The 19,668-nt window shown below is 52.5% G+C and overlaps 7 protein-coding genes across 7 annotated transcripts; 3 read left to right on the forward strand and 4 right to left on the reverse strand.

The window, feature by feature from the left end:
- Window positions 1-1,884: 1,884 nt before the first annotated feature.
- Window positions 1,885-7,215, forward strand: N0V89_005797 (uncharacterized protein; the record flags this gene model as incomplete). Its single annotated transcript, XM_056214571.1, has 2 exons — window positions 1,885-2,365; window positions 2,552-7,215. 2 exons carry the CDS (start codon window positions 1,885-1,887, stop codon window positions 7,213-7,215), a joined length of 5,145 nt encoding a protein of 1,714 aa, XP_056071838.1.
- A 2,629-nt stretch (window positions 7,216-9,844) lies between these two features.
- Window positions 9,845-11,117, forward strand: N0V89_005798 (uncharacterized protein; the record flags this gene model as incomplete). Its single annotated transcript, XM_056214572.1, has 2 exons — window positions 9,845-10,763; window positions 10,825-11,117. 2 exons carry the CDS (start codon window positions 9,845-9,847, stop codon window positions 11,115-11,117), a joined length of 1,212 nt encoding a protein of 403 aa, XP_056071839.1.
- A 482-nt stretch (window positions 11,118-11,599) lies between these two features.
- Window positions 11,600-12,106, reverse strand: N0V89_005799 (uncharacterized protein; the record flags this gene model as incomplete). The annotated part of the gene is made up of 2 exons (XM_056214573.1): window positions 11,600-11,982; window positions 12,031-12,106. The coding sequence occupies 2 exons, from the start codon at window positions 12,104-12,106 to the stop codon at window positions 11,600-11,602; spliced, it is 459 nt and encodes a 152-aa protein (XP_056071840.1).
- A 412-nt stretch (window positions 12,107-12,518) lies between these two features.
- Window positions 12,519-13,716, reverse strand: N0V89_005800 (uncharacterized protein; the record flags this gene model as incomplete). The annotated part of the gene is made up of 2 exons (XM_056214574.1): window positions 12,519-12,994; window positions 13,050-13,716. 2 exons carry the CDS (start codon window positions 13,714-13,716, stop codon window positions 12,519-12,521), a joined length of 1,143 nt encoding a protein of 380 aa, XP_056071841.1.
- Window positions 13,717-15,587: 1,871 nt separating this feature from the next.
- N0V89_005801 (uncharacterized protein) lies at window positions 15,588-16,178 on the reverse strand (the record flags this gene model as incomplete). Its single annotated transcript, XM_056214575.1, has 3 exons — window positions 15,588-15,884; window positions 15,968-15,991; window positions 16,041-16,178. 3 exons carry the CDS (start codon window positions 16,176-16,178, stop codon window positions 15,588-15,590), a joined length of 459 nt encoding a protein of 152 aa, XP_056071842.1.
- Window positions 16,179-16,596: 418 nt separating this feature from the next.
- Window positions 16,597-17,017, forward strand: N0V89_005802 (uncharacterized protein; the record flags this gene model as incomplete). The annotated part of the gene is made up of 2 exons (XM_056214576.1): window positions 16,597-16,648; window positions 16,698-17,017. 2 exons carry the CDS (start codon window positions 16,597-16,599, stop codon window positions 17,015-17,017), a joined length of 372 nt encoding a protein of 123 aa, XP_056071843.1.
- A 514-nt stretch (window positions 17,018-17,531) lies between these two features.
- N0V89_005803 (uncharacterized protein) lies at window positions 17,532-19,322 on the reverse strand (the record flags this gene model as incomplete). Its single annotated transcript, XM_056214577.1, has 5 exons — window positions 17,532-17,891; window positions 17,943-18,180; window positions 18,229-18,384; window positions 18,434-18,729; window positions 18,780-19,322. 5 exons carry the CDS (start codon window positions 19,320-19,322, stop codon window positions 17,532-17,534), a joined length of 1,593 nt encoding a protein of 530 aa, XP_056071844.1.
- Window positions 19,323-19,668: the final 346 nt, after the last annotated feature.

The following is a 19,668-nucleotide window of genomic DNA, read 5'->3' on the forward strand; positions in this document are numbered from 1 at the left end:
GTAGCTATGCCATCCCCCACGGAGTGCGTCTAGGGAGTCGCGACTCTAGAATTTTAAAAGAACCCTGATGCCAAGGGCTATTCTTTGTCTACGCCATGTTGCCTTCAACACACGCAATTGTACCAGGATGAGACTCTAGACCGAGTTGGCGATGTCACAAAGTTTCTGAAGCGCACGGAAGTGGAATATCAGGAGAGCCTCGAGGACTTGTACCCAAATTCACAGATCCATGGCGACCACGGCTGAAGATCCGATCCTGAAAATTTGCACGAAGAAGTTAAACGCATGGAAAGGCACGGTAATCTATGTGCTCCTATTGTTCGAAACACTACAACCCTACAGTCCAACACTCCGCTAATGCATGTGAATACAGTACAGCTAGCTTCGCGCGCTCGGAAACTGATAGTCCGAGGCCCTAGTGAATGCGCTTGCGGCGGAGGATGGCCACGCACCATGAAGAAGCAAGTCCTACAAGTACATCGGACCAATGATGTATTAGCTGTCAAGAAATAAAAATAGAAGAATGCATCATACCTCGTCAGGCAAATCCTGACCAGCTGCGAACTTGAGGATGTGCATACAGTTGTCGCACAGCATAGCATGGTGAGGAAGGATGGTAAGCCGCCTCCGCGGACCAATCAGTCACCAGCGCCCATGCACCCAGCTACTTCTTCTCTCGTATCTCACCAGGTATCCCCCTGTCTCCGTCCTTCCCCGGCACAGGGGAGCGCAGATGAGATGGCAGAACACGGATTGCGCCAGCGGTACCGGTACTCGTTGTGGGCCGGTTCTGTCATACCGAGATCGGCTACGGCACCCAGCAACCCGGTTCAGCATGTCCCGCGAATCTGAGACCCGCATCCCCTTCCGATCCCATCTGAGCCCATCTGGTCTCATCTCTACGCTGTATTAACCAAATCATAACGATCTCGTTGCAGTTCGTTCGGCGCCAACCTGCTCGTAATAGTATCCAGCAAATGCTAGCGGCATTCACGCAGCGCCGCTGTGAGTGCTTTCCGCGCGTCTATCTCTGCTTTTTCTTTGTTCTTCGGCTACATCAAACAAAGAACGCCACGCGATTCCTCGGTGCCTGAACGAGAACTAAAGAGTCCAGGCATGGTCGAAGTGACACAAAGACGTGTAGTGTATCTCGTGGCACAGTCGCTTCGCTTGACAGATGTCAAGGTAGTGATAGCAGACTCGGCTTGACACGTCCACTTTGAGTAGCCTCTCCCTGCTTTTTCACACCGTTCGGCGGCTTACTCTTGTTCGCTTTGCGACCGGACAGCCTCGCTTCTGTACGACCTAAGATTTGATCAACATTTTGGAACAATCTTCCTATATTCCACGACTTCTTCGACCAATTCCTCGGTAAACTCGTACGAGCCCCGTGCCGACCACTATGTTTATGAGTCTTCCAAGGTTAGTGGAGAGCGATATTGTCGAGGTGAAGCTTCATGCGTCTTTCCAGATCGAGGTACGACGGTGGCGTTTGCGAACGCTAACACGTTGACCGGCATGGCAGTCCTCCAGGGTCATCCTGTCTTCGTTGCATCTGCGGGAGAAGTTTTGATTGCGGCAGAATGAGGAGCGACTGGGAATTGAGGTCTCCGGGGTATAAATACGCCCCGTGATGTCGTGAACAGAATGTCCAATGCCACTGCCTGGCAGAGGATTTCTTACACCATCGTTCAATCATGCCTCATAAGATAAGTGACGTCAGTTGTGACTATCCTCCCACGCCCATTAGCGTATCTACGGCCTTTGGAAGTCCGGAATGGGTTTCTACATCCCCTATCGCAGTAAGTCTGATGAACGCTCAGACAAACGTTTAGCCGCTGAATATGAACACAGCAACATGCCCACGACGTCGCGATTGTCGGTATGTCCTGTCGGACCGCCGGTGGAAACAACACTCCTGAAAAGCTGTGGAGGTTTCTTATGGAACAGAAGCATGCTTCCGGGGAAGTACCCAAGAAGAGATGGGAGCCATGGCTCCATCGAGACCCCCGCAATGCGAAGATCATTGCGAATACCACTCGCAAAGGTTACTTCATTGACGATCTTGAGAACTTCGACGCAGCCTTCTTCGGGATTTCTCCAAAGGAGGCTGAGCTTATGGACCCGCATCAACGACTTGCTCTCGAGCTCTCGTGGGAGGCACTAGAGAATGCTGGTATCGATCCGAAGCGATTATCTGGATCCGACACAGCCGTGTTCATGGGTGTGGACTCTGATGATTATTCGAGGTTGATCATGGAGGATCTACCTAACATCGAAGCGTGGTCGGGGATAGGCACTGCTTACCATGGCATTCCAAACCGGGTATCATATCATCTCGACCTCATGGGACCTAGTACTGCAGGTCAGTGAGCATTCTACCACCACTGCTTGTTCTTCGCAGAAACATGGCCGGTCAATACTAACGCGACTGTAGTTGACGCAGCATGCGCTTCATCACTGATTGCAATTCACTTTGGCCATCAAGCGATCCTGTCAGGCGAATCGTCTGTTGCCTTATGTGGGGGTGTCAATGTGCTCTGTGCACCAGGACTGACGTACATGCTTGACAAGGCAGGTGCACTCGCATCTGATGGACGCTGCATCTCGTTCGACGATGATGCCCATGGCTATGCAAGAGGCGAAGGTGGCGCGATCGTCATTTTGAAGAGGCTGTCGAACGCTATTGCGGATAATGACAACATCCTGGCGGTACTCAAAGGCACAGCTACAGCGCAAGACGGGAAGACGAACGGCATCATGGCCCCGAATGCGAAAGCCCAAGAAATGGTCGCAAGGCAAGCACTTTCACGGGCAGGTGGCCTCGATCCTCTGACGATTGGCTATGTGGAAGCCCACGCCACCTCGACCGCCCTGGGGGACCCGACCGAGATTGGTGCCATCTCAGAAGTCTACGGTGTTGGCAGACATGGCAATATACCTTGCGCAATAGGTTCAATCAAACCCAACGTGGGTCATCTCGAGGCAGCTGCCGGAGCTATTGGCTTTGTGAAAGCAGTCATGGCAGTCAACAAAGGCGAATTGGCTCCGCAAACGCTCCTGAAGAAGCTCAATTCGCGTGTGGATTGGGGCAGCTCGGGCCTCAAAGTCGTTCGAGAGGCGTCAAAGTGGCCTGAGAGCGGGGGCCTTCGCAGAGCAGCGATTTGCTCCTATGGTTACGGCGGGTCTGTAGCCCATGCCATTATCGAGCAAGCGCCAACATCCTACACATACACCCGTGAGATCGTTAGAAGGCGCCTGAAGGAACATAATGAACGTCCGGTGACACTGGTGCTATCATCTTTCCAGGAAAAGCGGCTTGTTAATCAAGCTATCCAGCTTGCGGACTGGCTGGCAGGCCACGGAGAGGAAACGAACATCAGAGCTATCGCGAACACGCTTGCCCAACGCCGAGCAGCGCAAGACTACCGCGCAGCTTTCGTGGTCAGTAACCACGTTGAAGCCATCGCAGCCCTTCGAGAGTTTGCGGGTGGCTCAATCAGCCAGTGGTCAGCCAGTGGCAGGATACTCAATAATAGTATCAGAAAAGATGTCGTATGGGTCTTTTCCGGGCACGGCGCGCAGTGGCCTAACATGGCAAAAGAACTCCTGGATGAAGCGCTCTTCTACCGCACGATTAAGAGTCTTGACGAGTTGATAGAGAGAGAAGCAGGCTTCTCCGCTCTTCGTGCCTTGGAGACGGGTGAACTAGGTGGTGCCAGCAACATCCAGATCTTGACCTACCTCGTGCAGGTCGGGTTGGCGGCGCTACTTCGAAGTAAGGGCGTAGAGCCCCATGCCATTATCGGCCACTCAGTGGGTGAGATTGCGGCGTCCGTTGTAGCGGGATGTTTGACGACTGAAGAAGGCGCACTACTGGTCACAAGACGAGCCCACTTGTATGCACAGGTCGAAGGTCAAGGTGGGATGGCTCTGCTCAACATGCCCTTTTCTCAAGCCAAAGAGGAGCTCAGAGGCAAGAAAACCATCGTAGCGGCTATTGACTCCTCTCCTACTTCCTGTGTCGTCAGCGGCGAGGTCGCAGAACTGGAACGCTATCTAGACGACTTGAGACGAAGGAACATCAAGACGTTCCGAGTGAAGACAGATATTGCCTTCCATTCCCCTATGCTTGAAAGATTGGCCACGCCTTTGAGAGACGCCATGAAAGATGCAATTTCCCCTCATGCGGCGACCATCCCAATCTACTCTACCTCGAGCATCGATGCGCGCACTGACGCTCTCCGCGACATTGACTACTGGCTACTGAACATGATTGAACCAGTCAGACTTAATGATGCCGTATGTGCAGCGGCCGATGATGGATTTAGGATTTTCTTAGAGGTCTCTGCGCACCCCATTGTCACGCACTCCATCAGCGAAACACTGGCTGCTCAAGGGTTGGACGAGTCAGCCACCTTCGGAGTCATGAAACGCGACATCTCATCCGATAAGACCTTGTTGCATGCTCTGGCTCAATTGTACACATCTGGCGCCACCGTCGATTTTGGGGCTCAGCTTGAAACGACTCATTGGGCGACGAATGTTCCTGGTACGCCGTGGGTACAGAAGCCTTACTGGAAAGAAGTCGAGACAGGCCTTGCGGGTGCTGCCCAGCGTCACGACGTCCACAAGCATACCCTGTTAGGTCAATGTACCGAAGTTGCCGGCTCAGGCACACGCATCTTCTCAACTATTCTTGATGAGAAGGCAAAACCCTATCCACTTACTCATCCACTCGATAACACTGAGATAATTCCTGCAGCAGTCTACTGCAACACGTTCCATCACGCTACAGGTGCAACGATCTTGAAAGACCTGCAACTGCGGGTTCCAACTCCCATGACGGCAGATCAGCGGGAGGTACAGGTCGTCACCCAGGGCGATTCAGTACATCTGTACTCGCGCTTGAAGTCGTCGCACGACATACACGATGATTCAAAACATCCATGGATCAACCATAGCTCCTGTAAGTGGGGCAAAGAGGATGCGACGGCATACCGCAAGACTTACAAGGTGGAGACTATCCAAGAGCGAATCGGAACCGTACTACCGAAAGGCTTTGCTTGGAACTTCCTGCAGAAAATTGGTGTTTCGGGAACAGCGTACCCGTGGGCTGTCATCCAACACTATGGCAATGACAAGGAAATGCTCGTCAAAATGGATATGGACGCGGAACAAGATGCGATCACCTGGGACTCAAGCTCTTGGGCTCCATTCCTGGACGCAGCCACGTCTGTTGGCTCGTCGATCTTCTTCAACAGCCCGAAGATGCGCATTGTCTCCGGTATCGACCAGGTGCTATTCCTTTCACAAGAACCGCCGCCAAAGGTTGGGTATCTCTACATTGAACAGGCCAACGATTCGAAAAGCTTAGCTGCAGATATCAGTGTACTGAACGAGCAAGGCGAATTGTTGGCGAAGTTGAAATCAATGCGGTTCTCTGATGTCGAGGCGGCTTCGGATCGGACCTCAGGTATCGATGCGCTTGTACACCAGCTTGCATGGGTGCCACCTATTTTCGCGGAGAATCCACTTGCGGTGAACCACGTGCTGCTTGTATGCGACGACGAAGAGTTGTCTCAATCCTATACAGACGATCTTCAGCAGACGGTCGCAAAGGTACTACTACACATACCTTCGGTCGATGACTTGAGCGATACAGGAGTGTCAAACTTATTGAATCAAAGTGGTGCAATCGTTGTCTACGTTCCTGGAGGTACCCGATCTTGGGACCAGATACCAGACAAGGCTCATCGGTTCACTTGGGAGGCGACCCGGCTGTTGCAGCATCTGTCTACTCTGGCTTCCACACCAAAGCTATTCATCGTGACGGATAGCGTCCATGAAGCTTCAACGCCCACAGCGCTCGCCCAAGGACCGCTGTATGGCTTCGCACGAATAGCAGCACAAGAACACCCCGAGCTGTGGGGCGGACTGTTGGATAATGAGGGATCTTTTTTCCCTACGCTGGCTCTCAAGTACGTCCAGGAGCAAGATGTAGTCCGCATTCAGGATGGACTGCCGCGCATAGCCAGGATGAGGCCCTTCACCAAAGCCCAGCGACATGAGTCTGGTTCTCCACGTACGTTACTACCGAAGCCGCAAGGCACATATGTCGTCACTGGTGGATTTGGTGATCTCGGTCTTGAGGTTCTGGACTTCCTCGTTGAGAAAGGTGCTCGTCGCATTGTAGTAGTTTCACGCAGCAGCCTTCCACCTCGCCGTGAGTGGGCGAATGTTAACGGCCGCACGAAGATCATTACAGACAAGATTAAGCAGCTAGAAGGCAAGAGCGCAAGCATATACGGCGTTTCGTTAGACATCAGCATGCCAGATGCAGACTCCCAACTACTCGCGGCGCTCGATCGCCTTCACCTTCCGCCCGTATTGGGTGTAGTCCATGCAGCTGGCGTCAACGAGGACGGTCTCATCGAAGACGCGACTTCCGAATCTTTCTCCCGCGTCTTCGCTCCCAAAGTTGCTGGTGCGCTTACACTGCACAGACTGTTCCCGCCTGCCACCCTCGACTTCTTTATTTTGTTCTCATCCATCGGCCAGCTGGTTGGCACGTCAGGCCAAGCACCCTACGGTGCCGGGAATGCTTTCCTCGACGTACTCGCCAAAAATCGCAGGCAGCAGGGCGACAACGCTATTGCTCTGCAATGGACCGCTTGGCGAGGCATGGGGCTGGCGGTAGATTCGGAATTCTTGACTGTGGAGCTGAGTAGCAAGGGCATCACCGATATCACACGCGATGAAGGCTTCCAGGCATGGGAGCATCTGGACAAGTACAACACCGATCACGCTGTGGTGACGCGTGCCAGGATCCTCGATGCAGACGAACCGATTCCGTTCCCGCTTGTAGCGGAAGTCGCGCCACGGCGTCCTCGCCCTGCCATTGCCATTTCGGCTGACGCTGCAAGCGCGCCCGACAGCAAGACAGTGCGCCCAACATCAGGTCCCGAGTTCAAAGCTTGGCTCAGTATGAAGATTCGCGAATGCATTGGCGCAGTACTACATATGGATGTGGAGGATATCGATGTCAGGGCTGCCATTGCCGATCTGGGAGTCGATAGCGTTATGACAGTCTCACTGAGGCAGAAGCTGTTGAGCGTGTTGGGGGTCAAGGTCCCGCCGACACTGTTGTGGAAGGAGCCCACTGTTGGTCATCTGGTGGAATGGTTCAAGGGCAAGATGGCGGTGGACGAATGAGAGAGAAGTGACGGCGTAGAGACGCGTTCGAAGATATCTCGGTTTTCATGGTCATGTGCATAGATTCTCTCTGCGTCTTGAAGGCCTCGGCCTGGAAGCTGATTAGACCGTCGTTACCTGCTTTGGTAGATTTAAGTACACGAATGAAACATTCCTTGGTTGTGATACAGCCTGATCCCAAATCACCAAAGAACCAACCCCCTTCCACTGTGTTGACTATCATACTTCGCCGGTCCAAAGATTGCCACGTGTGCTGCTCTAGTGGTTGAACCACATGCGCACCATAAGGCGCCTCTCGCTCCTGCTTGTAGACCGAGACTGGTCTTACTGCTCAGCCTACTCACAACAATGAAAATTCTGTACTATGCCACATAGGACTCGCAGGTTATCCCCCCTCTTGCCTCTCTGCTCATGGGTTTGTGCGCTTGAACCTCGGGATGTGCATAAAGACCTTCACGAGGTGCGTGAGTTGACAATCATTTGTCCGCAAGAGCTAAGAATTCAGAGAGAGGCTGGTAGAATACCAATTCACTCTTGCGCAGGCATAGACAATACACCAAACAATCTATCCAAAACGGCAGGCAAGCTCGCCTGGTATGGTATTAGCCCGTGTTAATGTGACGGCCGTTTTCCACTCACCGCCTTAGCCCATTGCTTGAACTCATTACCATCTAGGCTTTCTTTGCCCGCCAATACCTTCTCCGCTTCCGCACCCTTATCATCCCTCATCACATTGCAGATATCAGCCAAAGGTCTCAGCAAAGTGATGGCGACTCTCAAATCGTCTCTCGAAGGTAGGGCAGATGACGGAGGTAGGAGACGTTCGGCCAATGGCTCCAACTCCGTAATAGTTCTGCGCTGCTGCAATGTGAAAGATGACGGGTGCGGGTAGCGAATGCGACATAACACATCAATCACATCGTCTTTCGTTGGGACTCCGGTTGGAGGTCTAGGCTGGGCGAGTGCTGAGAAGACGAACTCCATTCTAGCCGTTCTTGAGCGAATTCGTATCGTGGGCTCCTGACCAACAGCTGCTGACTGCGAAAACATATGATCACTGCTCTGTGTAACCAAGCCAATGGAGCGAATGAGGGCATCTTTGGTTAGTGGTCCTTCTTTCGCGAACGGAAAGCTCGCGTGCGAACGGAGCAGCAGAGAAATTGTTGAAGATGCGGCCTCAATTTCTTTCTTGATATATGGATGGCTGTTGCGCAGACGAGCTTGCACATCTTCGATGGCGACTTCACCGGTGTTAGCATCAATGGCTATTGCGTCCAGTTGGCCCTCTAAAATTTGGAGTCTCTCTGGTCTGAATGCAGCTGATTGACCATCGTCGGTGCCAGATTTGATGAGTGTGGTAAAGAGGTCATATACATCATCTAAACAATTTAACTCCTCGGCAATCAGGTCCAGGTTGATCAAGCCATACCCGCTGTTGCTGAATCACTCCAATCCTTAAAAGTCTGACTTGTAGAGGAGCGAGAAATTCCTAGGCGAGAAGCAAGTCGATTCATGCTGGAAGGAAAATGATGATATGCCCAGTTGCAGTGCCAGAGTCGTGAAGCATAGGGCCGCAGATGATTGTTCCTTGTAGGCCTGATCGTAGAAAAGGCCAGACGATGGGACTGTTGTGGCGCAATCGCATTGGCGTCGGTGAATGATTGTCGCAGAATCTGCCAATGTCCGCTCCTCGTACGGGTGTCTCACGCGGGGCGTAGCTGGTCCGTGGGCCTGATCTACCTCCCCCATGGAACCCTACTCGGATTCGGCCAATCACGTTGATTTGAGGCCACATGTGCCAACCGCATCGGGCACTAGTCTTCACCATCCCACCTTCCCAAAAACACGCAATCGCTGGCCTTGAGTCTTGCAGTCTGTAAACATTTCTCCCAAGACAAGCAGAGCCACTCTCAATGTCCGATGAAACGAAACATTTGCACGTGGTCAGCTCTTCCTCACGAGCTCATCCCCTAAAGGCATGTATGCGTAGCGGCGCAGATGTCACCCCTTACGGTTGACGGTTTCGTTTCAAGCCGTGTGAATTGCACGTAGGCGTCAATGTGAAGTAAACTATGTTGCGCGGTGGGTGCGGCGAGATGCCGACTATAGACGCTTCCTTCTCGCGGTTCACCAGTTAGACTGATACTGTATAAGACTTGGCTCTCCATACGCTAGCCGAAATACACTGACGGACATTGCCATACGCAGGGGAGGCGTTGCACAGGATTTTCGCATCCGATCAGGTCGACCACTCTATGGAAGTATACAATGCAACAGTGATGGCCGCTTCTTAACACCCACAGCCTTTCTTCTGCTCTGCTTGCGGAGACTTCTCCGTTCATTGCCTTTCCATTTCAGTCATTCATTTAAGCATCATACAGTCACTCCTTTCATCTAGCCACTCCTTCTGGGATTTTCACCACCTGCGTAGAGTCATCGCAATCGAATAGCTCTTCCGAAACACTTGGACGAAGAAGATGAGAGGCGGGCAATTTGCCCTCCTTTTGGTGGGCATATTGCTCACCCTGGGAGGGGCATTCAGCTTCTTTCCTCAGTTTGGGTAAGGCTCTTTTTTGGACAACTCACAATACCTCACTAATCGCTCCTCAGTCATCACAACAATGATGTGATGCAAGTTGACAGCGGGGCTGTCTCAACCTTCGAAGGTGTCGAAGGAGTCGACCTGCAGCACCTTGACGCCCGCAGGAGCAGAGGCTCGCGCACCTCCAGGAAGAGGCCAGCACGGCCTGTAAAGAAGCGACCCGCGAAGAAGAAGACCACAAAGAAAAAGACTACTACTAAGAAGAAGAAGACACCTAAGAAGACAACTAAGAAGAAGACAACCAAGAAGCCTACGAAGAAGACGCCGACTAAGAAGAAGGGGACTAAGAAGCCCACCAAGAAGCCCACCAAGAAGCCCACTAAGAAGCCTACTAAGAAGCCTACTAAGAAGCCTACCAAATCGAAGAAGGGTAAGCATTCGATCAAGAAACCAATCGCCTCGAAGACCAAATCCCACGCTAGCACATCCTCTGCCGCAGCATGCAAATATAGCCCGAAGCCCAAGGCAGGTACTGCCGGGGCCAAGGGTGGCAAGGTCAACAAGAAGCTGCAGGCCCGCCTCGAACCCGACCCCTGCCGCACCAAAGACGATAACGACAAGGTCATGATCGAAAACTACAAGATTGCCTCGAAAGCCGCAGCGAAGAAGGGAGAAAAGCTCAAGGTCAACCAGATGTATCTCTTCCTGCTGAAGCAAGGGCCGACTGTTGGAGCCAAGCACCATGCTGTCGTAGCAGGCAAGGTCATCAAGGTAGGCAACCATCTCGGCATGGAAGCCACTTTCCAACAGCTTGGGAAGCCTACAGATCAAAACGGCAATGCAGTGAGACACCCTAATGCCAAAGTCTTCTGTGGATCTGCAGTTGGTGGCGTGTGCAACACCGGGCCGTACCGTAGAGTTGAGTGCGGGACGATCAAGGGCAAGTACAAGTTTATCAGCGGGGCCAGTGTAGAATACGCGGATCCAGAGCACTTCATTCAAAAGGGTATGTCCTCTTATTCTTTTGCTCCTCACATTTACCTTTTCCTAAGCTAACTCTTCATCAGGCGAAGAGGTTTTCATGGCCGAGAAGCCGTACAACGTTCTAACATGGAACTGCCAAGTCTACGCGAAGAAGCTGATCAACGTCACCAAGCTCAAGTCTGGCCAAATTGTCGAGCTTACCAACGCACAAGCTCAGCCGAGTCGACCGCTGGACGAGAACTGGTCCGACTCTGACTCTGACTGGGGTGATGACGGCCTTTTCAATGGGGGCATGGGTGGCTTTCGCGTGATCAATGCGGAGCCGGAGCCGTTCAACCAAGTCACTAACAACGGGGACAGATTTGAGATAGACTAAGCGAGCGAAGGAAGGAAAAATACGATATAGACATCGGTACACGTAGTACGAAGACGCCGTTAGTTCGATATCGTTGCCTCACCAATGCATACAGTGAAGGCATAGCGCGGCTATATCATGTCAAGTGTCCGAATTAAACAATCTCTGCATTGACTCATTGGTCATCAGAGCAATGGGCACAGCAAAGGCCACAAGCTTTCATGTTCAGTACAGGATATTCATTTCTCCTATTACAGGACAGACTCCTAGACTAAGGTTGTCTCTAGGATCACGTATCACCCATGACAAGCACTTCCATGCGCCGTGGCCCTAGAAAAAAGCTTATCGTGTCTCAAACGCCGCCTTCACAGGTGGGAATGACGAAGAGTCGACAGTCAAGCAAAGAATACTTAGCACCGATCAGCATGTCCTGTACGCCTATTAATTTTGCGCTTCATACCTTATGAAGTACAGCAGCGTGTTCTAGAAGCCGCAACATCGAGTCAGATGTGATCCTTACGGCAGTCGTCCTGCTGACCCTGGCCAGTAGCGATGGACTTGTGATCACAGCCCTTCTCAAAGTGGACACGCGGATGACCATTCGTGACGTCGACGCCATTGACGAAGTCGCCCATCTCGAGGTCGATATCATGGATAGCGTGATCGTCCTTGACGACATCGGCGTAGGAAGGGAGAGGCCGGCTCAGGCGGCCCTCACGGACGAAATTCTTGATCACCTTGGGTTCGCAATGCAGTGTACGGGCTTTTTGAGCCAGCCGCCATAACATGATCGCGTTGACGACGGAGAGACCGAGGCATAGAGCCAGGAAGATATGGATGACGCACGGGTGCTCGACGTAGGCGTTGTTGAGGGTATCCTGGAGGGCTGCTTAAATTAGTAGGCAATCCATTGTATGGAAGAAGGGGAGCGTACCCTCGCGCTTGCTCTTGGGGTTGTGGCAGTTGAAGATGTCGGGACAGTCAGCGGGCTTGGGATGGTGCTGGCCCATGATGGCGATGTAGGTTCGCAGGAATGTCTGATTTGTTGATGAGGGGTTCGTCGGGCAAGGTTGTAGCTGGTGGTGAGTGTATATAGGAGAAGTGAGGTTTTGGTGAGGAAAGTGAGGCTAGAGGTAATGTCTACTCTGGGCAGGGAAGGTGCACAACTTCTGCGGTCACGGCTGATCGAAGCAAACGGCGAGTGGTCATAGCTTCACCGAGGGCCTTCACGGGGGCAAACGTGGATGCAAGTGAATGGGGTAAATGACTGAAGAGTCAAACGACAGTCGAGGGATGCATTCCCCACACTCGACCAATTCTGATCTACCATGTGTTCGCTCCACTCTGCCCAGAATCGTCATCGTCTGGAATCCCGCTGCCCAAATAAAGGGCGGATACACTTTTAGGTAAAACAAACAAACCTCAGTGATCTGCCCGTGTCCTTTTGGAGCTGACCGTTGTTCCGTTACTAAAGCGCGCCAGCGCAAAGTCAGCAAGCGCAGGATCCTTCTCGCCCGTCAAGACCAACTCGCTGATCAGCTTGCCAACGATAGCCCCGTTTGAGACGCCACTGTGCATCGTGGCCACCGTCAAGCCATCCACGCCCGTTTCGCCCAGGATGGGCAGGCCGTCCGCTGGTGTGGGTCGATATCCAATCGTATAGTAGTCGTACTCAATTGCATCACCCCCCTTGAAAGCCGCCTGTACTTTTGCGAACAGTTCATCAGCTACGGCTTGCGGGTCATCAGTTGGGTCTGAGCCTCCGAAGTCGGATCCAGAACGGATGCGCCCATCTGCTGTTTGTCGAAGGTGAAGCTCGGTCGAGTAGACGACGCCGTTGAGCAGTTTTCTCTCTGTGGGAACGGTATTGATAAGAAGACCGGCTTCTGGCGTCAAGGCTACGCGTCGTTAGAGAGGCCTCTTTCAGTACCTCGTGGGTCGTGGGACACTTACGCAAAGCTACGCCTTCGGCAGCTAGTAAAGGCACGCTGCCCAATCCACCAGCTAAGACGACGTGGTCGGCACGCACCTCCTTCCCTCCGTCAAGTACAACACCCGCAATCTTCCCGTTCTTCTTCAGAAAACATGTTACGTTCGTCTCCAGCAGTCCCGCGCCGTTCTTTTGCGCCTGCTCGATAAGCTTCTCAGCCACAATATGCGCCTCCATCTGTCCCTCCTCCGTGTATCTCAATGCCCAGTCCGGCAAGAAACTCTCCTGGAACTCAGGCTCATAGGTGGACTCGATCTCGGTTCTGTTGACCGTGACAACATGATAGCCCCAGTTCGTCAATTTCTCCCCATATTCCGCCCTCTTCGTTTCATTGGCGATATCCCAGTTCAAAGATGCGCCCCAGTGAATGTACCTGGACAGTTCAGGGACTGCACCCTCGATCTCTCTCCAGTGATTCATGGACCGATGTCGAAAGTTATAGTAGAATTGCTTGTCTGTGGAACCTGCGTTGACCCAGGCGAAGGAGTTGGGTGTCGCGACGCCTCCGATCTTATCTGCGACGATGGTGGTCTTTGTGGTGGGTGAATTTGAGAGGTGCCAGGCGATGGAAGATCCGACTATGCCGCCGCCGATAACAACGACACTCTGAGGTGCTTCGAAGTAGCTCATCTTTGCTTGAGTGTCTGGAAATGAAGAGAGTAGATGTTGCTGAACATCAAATAGAACGGGATGCATCTTGCTTTTAACTAAGTCGAACGACGTCACGTGTGCTTCCAGTGATATAATATTGTACTCGGTTGTTATGCCTACCGGATAGCAGTCAAATTGCCTAGGAAGGTAAACACGATCGTCTATTCGAAATAGCGAGGTCAAAGTACGCGTTCCAGTCAAGTTTAGAGATAAGATCCCTGGCTGCTGTGGAGCAGCAAGGTCTGTAGGTCGGTTTACCCGCTGCCAAGGGTCACGAAGGATGCAAAGATCACAGCATTGCTTGTCGTGATAAGTCGTTGCCAAGACCATACGCCATTTACCTTCCAGATGTAGTGCGCGATCATCTTACCGGTTGCATTTTCAAGAGTGGGGACCTTGCTGCCCCACGTTATAGTGTCCTGGTTCGGAGAATTGCGCAATTACCGTGGCCGACCTCGCATATACGCGATTTGCTGTTGCGGTATGCCAATCCTGAGGTGACCGGATATAATGCGAACAACACTCAACAATCTTTCTCACGACCCTTGCAAGCAGAGACGCATGGTCCTCCGATACGCCGTCGATACTGGATCCAGCGTCGATATCTATCAAATCATCACGTAACCCCTCTCTTTTTCTCCACGTACGGTCTACCTACCGAACTTTCTTTCTTTCGTAAACCGAACGTGGGTTCGAACGACGAGGGCGGTTGTGAATGAACACGACGGAGCTGAATAGGAATATGAGCTGATGAGATCAGATCATAAACCGTGGGAAGAAGCCGATTATCAACAAGCCGTTGCTTGTAGAAGGTCCTCAGATGTTCAGATGTTGATGGAGGAAGTAGCGGGCGCACAGGCGGGAGATGAGTGCAAAAAGGATGACCTGGAGAAGTGCAAGAAGGATTCGAGTGAGGCGCGAATTAGCGACAGCCCTAAATTTGGGAAAGTACGTTGGTGGATGTTAGTGTGACTTCCAATTTTAATGCCCTTTGTCCTAGTAAGTAATGACGACCGCTCGCAACAACACATTGCACAGCAGCCACCGTGACTCCACAACCAACCTCTTCACTTACCCATACAACGTCGCATCATGATGATCAACCCAACACCACTTTCAGGTTTCAGATTGCTTCCACGGCATTGATCATCCATCCAACAAGCAACTTATCAGCAGCAGCGAGACCAGTGCTGCCGAGTGACACGATGTCAACAGAGCCGCTTGTAAACGATCCCAAGTGCGAGACAATCACTCTCGTACCTGATGAATACAAGTCCAAGGATGCAACAAGCACGCAATCAGGAGGGGGCGTTCGTCGCGACAGAGGCGAAATCAAGGTTTATCCATGGGATTGTGGCTCGCCACGAGAGCTTGCAGAATCAGAGAAGCTGGTACCGGAGGCATATAGGCCTCGTCGCGATGAACGGGCCCAAGGTATGGACATTTCTGATAAGAGTACGTCGAGCGAGTTGAATGTATTATCGCAAGGCAAACTTGGGGGTGCAAAATGCGTAGTGCGCATATTCAGAGCATGTCTCGAAGATCCACACTTCGTACAAAGCAGAGTTTCTCAGAGCGGAGGAAGAGGAACGATCAGAGATGTGTGAGCTATATGTTCGGCCTGCGTTTGACTTCGCTGATACGTGAGCCGATCGATACCTTGAGGGAGGAATGCGACCGCGCAGAGAGCATTGAACGTCAATTGGGCGGAATTTGATTTCATTCCTATGTCAGCTCGATCTTCTATCGTAATAGACCTAGCCGTCCCATGCAATCATTCACCATGACCCGAATGAACCGATGCAGTGAACTCCTTTTCCATCATCCTCATTTACCCTCGCTTCGAATCTCTATGCTGACGCGGCAGCAGCGCGGGCCTTAGCACCCCTGACCTTAGCGGGCTTGCTCTCCTTGACGGGCTTCTGCGACTTGCGGATGGCGGAGGCGCGGGCGACAGCGTCCTTGCGGAGGTCGGTGCGGTAGTTGCGGTTGGCGGTCGAGTTGACAATGGCGGTGTAGGTCTTGCGGGTACCCCGGCTGGAGCCGATGGCGGACTGCTGGATGTGCGAGGCGGGCTGGTGACCCTTGCCGTTCTTCTTGGTCAGGAGAACGATGCCACCCTCCTCTCCGGGCTGGACACCGATGGCCTGTATGATGTGTCAATCTCGAATTCAATTGTGCGGCGCCTGTTCAACTATTCGTGTGATTGGGGCGGAACGGTGAAGCGTACCCTGTCGTCTACAAGACCCTCATACTGCGCACAATTAGTCAATGGTCATATCCTCAAGAGTATGGAAGCCTACCTTGCGCTGGAACGAGTTCCTCAGGTTGAGCGGGTCGCGCGAGAAGGAAACACCACCAGCCTGTGTCCTCTTCACAAGGGAAGAGCTACCCTGCTGCTTGACGACTTCCCAGATAAGGTCGGAAGAAAGAGTGGCCATTGCTGCGGTTGTCTGTGTCGAGTCTTCGTTATGCCGGCGTCGATGTCGATTTGGTGTGGTCGAAATTCCAAGCTTCGTCTATGGCCCCGCTTTCGGGAAGGTGCGATCGGCATCGGAAGAATGCTTCTTCCGCGCGCTCGGACCCCCGCTGACGACGGCTTCAGCCACGATTGAGGATTAATGCGCTGCTTGTCCGTGTCTCCAGATCCGCGAGTCCCTGCGAGAGTTCCCCACCACTCTTCGAAGGGTGAAAGGAGACTCCACATGTTGTTGCTATAGCAGCTCTACACTTTCACTATAATCCCTTCTCTTTTTGTGTGCTGTCTGCTCCTCTGTTGCTACAGCTTGCGACCGTAACTCCGGGCTTCCGAACGAACCGAGCTGTCACTGAATCTAACTTGACACACCTAACTTAATCATGGGCTACATCCTCTACTCTCTTACCTTTTTCGTGCTTGTTACTGCAACCGGTATGTATTCATTACCAACTACGATAAATAGATCACTGACAATCTCCAGTCGCGTACTTCACCAGACATCACTGGTTACACCGTCTCCCGATCCCCGAACCCATCTACCAGCGCCTACCCACCTCCTTTCGCGATGACATAGAAGCCGGACTTTCATCTTCTGCCTTCGACCTGAATACGAACCTAGAAGCCGGCGACTCGCGACAAGGGCTAGACGATGCAGGGAAGCGCGAGGTGCAGAGGATCATGAAGAGGAGAGGAGTCGACTTTGACGAAGCGCGACGGCTGTACATGCAGGATCGGTTCAAGAAGAACAACATCGGACCAGACGGATTGCCACGCGACCCGAAATTCGTTAGCTTCTCGTGATGAAGTACAAGGTCAAGAACCGAGAACCCTATCCGGGGCAATCTTCAATGTGATACAGCGAGTTCGCGTGGTCATTTCCTTACTGGTCTTTGCCTTTTCGGAATTTAAATTTGCGGTTGATTAGGCAGCGGGTGTTCTTGGCTTGGCCATGCATTACTCGGATTTGGAAGAGAGGGTCTTACCCCTGGGCTGGATTCGATTTCTTTTATCACCGCTTCTTCTTTCCTATGTCGATTCTCTGTTCTGGCGTTACCTTCAGGTTATACCAATCTCCTATCTGTTCATCGTCTGATTGCAAACCCAATCAATGGCATACCTTCGACCAACTTGCTCCGAAACTCACGCGCAGAAACAGCTACTGCTATTGCAGAAGAAACCCGTCTTGCTTTGTTCATGTTCATCTCAGTATTCATCACGGCTTCACATACACGCTCCTGACTCCCGAAGACGAACGAGCTGTACAAGAGGGCTCAACCGACCACACCGAAACTGGCTAAGCCAAACCATTACACTACTACACTCGCTCCTTTCTCTCCGTCTCGCCTGCACCTATCACGCTCACCTTGCTTCTCTTCTCTCTTCCCACCTCTCTACTCTTATCCAAGCTCTGTGCGAACTTACTCTTCGCCCGGATCTCCGGCCCCTTCCAATAGACAATGTAAATTGGAATGGTCACTAAGAACGCCAGGCACGCAAGAATAGTGGAGGCATATTCAAGCGGACGTCCAGGGATGTTTTCATACATGGGTGCAGAGTAAAGCGCCGCGATACCGGCAAGGAAGTCGCGCGCAAGGTCGTTGCCGCCTGTTGCCGACGCGGCGTACACGCCGTAGGCGGCAGTTTGATAGTCGATGGAGGATTGGTATATGGCGTACTATTGCGTCGTCAGTTCATTGCTTCATGTATGAGAAGAGAAGCCACTTACATTTGCAATCGCAATGAAGGTAGAGAAGATCATGGGTGCTATCCACGGGATGCCGTGGTCAGGACCTAACGATGTCCACGCAAAGCCGAAGAGTCCGATCGTCTCGAGGGGTGCCAGGAAGAGCAGCCACCAGAGGCGTACTTCGGGTTTGAGCGGAATACCTTTGCGGCGCTTGGCGCGGAAATGATGGATGGATGGGAGATAGGAGAAGTAGGAGAGGAAATAGCCGATCAAGATGCTGGGAGATGTTAGGTATGAGGCTGTTAAGAGATGAACAACGACTTACGGGATAAAAGCCAAGCTGATGCCGACGGTACCAAAGCCCCACTGCTCGTACACTGGCTGGAAAGACTGAAGGAACGTGAAGATAAGCGCGTCTGAGAACCCGCTGAGCAGAGAAAGCCAGAGGACGATTGGCTCGGTGAAAAACATGTAGAAAGGCCTGTTAAAGTCAGCGAGCTGCCACTCTTCTCGAATACAGTAGTACTGACCTGCCAATGATAGTTCTAAACTCCTTCAACGTAATTCTCCGCTTGCGAATCTCATTCGGGCCATACACGTTCGGGTCCTCGCCCGTCTTCCTCCTCCTCTTTGCTTCGCGATCCAGCAAGATTGTAGACCGTGTCTCGGGGTTGCATACGGCGTGGAGAATCTGCGTGGCTCCGCCGACGATCAATTGGACCCAGAAGATCCACGGCAGGGAGCAGTATTGCTCAACGAAACCACCTACGATGGCGCCAACGACCGATCCTCCAACTGAGGACAGCACAAGGAACGCAACAGCGTACTGGTGTTCGTCAGCCTGAGAATCATGTAGAAATCTGGAAGAGAACGTACCTCCTGCTCGTCCGGCTCCCACATATCCGCCAGCACGCCCAGCGTGACTGACCCCCCTGCTGTCGAGAGCCCACCCAACGTCCGACAAACAATATAAGTCGCGAGGTTCTTCGACAACGCACATGGAATCTGCCATATATTGACCAAAAACAGACTGAGCTGCTGAATCGGCCAGCGTCCGTACTCTTCACTCCACGGCGCCCAAAGCTCGCAGCCAAACGCATACGCAACGAGGAACGCCATCTGCGGGATACGAGCTACCTGCTTCGAGATGCCATGCTCCTCGGCGATGCGGGCGACGCCGTTGGCGTATAGCGACGCGTTCATGTTCATGGAGATTTGGATGCAGAAGACAACGCCTAGGATCTGCCATTTGCGCCAGGTGGGGAACGAGTAGCCAAGCTTATCCCAGGCGTCGGTGTCGGTGAGCTCGATTTTGTCGTCGGACGTGATGATGCGGTCGGTGTTGTCGGTCTTTTCTTGCTGGAGGTCGGCGCCTTCGCTGGCGTGGGGGTCGCGGTGGGTTTCAGGAACGGACTCCATGGTGGAAAGGTATAGCTCACTGGGAGCACGTGTGTGTAGAAAGAAAAATGTGTTGTTCGAACTAGGCACAGACTCGGGTAGAAAAGAGACAAGGCTCTTTTCCGCTCGTGCGCTGATGAGCTTGCGAGTAGTTCCTACCAGAAACGAGGTTGTATGAAACAGCACCACGCTGCGAGCAGGCTGCGCAAAGTAAATACCCAAGACACCTCACCTGTCTATCTGTCGCAGTTCACCCGCACCCGTACCCTCCGCATCAGGCACCTCTCACCCCTGCACCACTGACATCAACTCTCACCAGCCTTTGTACTTCGCCCTTCACCGGACCAATTACCCCGCCTTCTTTCAC

This window comes from Didymosphaeria variabile (genome assembly GCF_027946475.1).
Source record: "Didymosphaeria variabile strain IMI 356815 chromosome Unknown scaffold_4, whole genome shotgun sequence".
In the NCBI taxonomy this organism is placed as follows: Eukaryota; Fungi; Ascomycota; class Dothideomycetes; order Pleosporales; family Didymosphaeriaceae; genus Didymosphaeria; species Didymosphaeria variabile.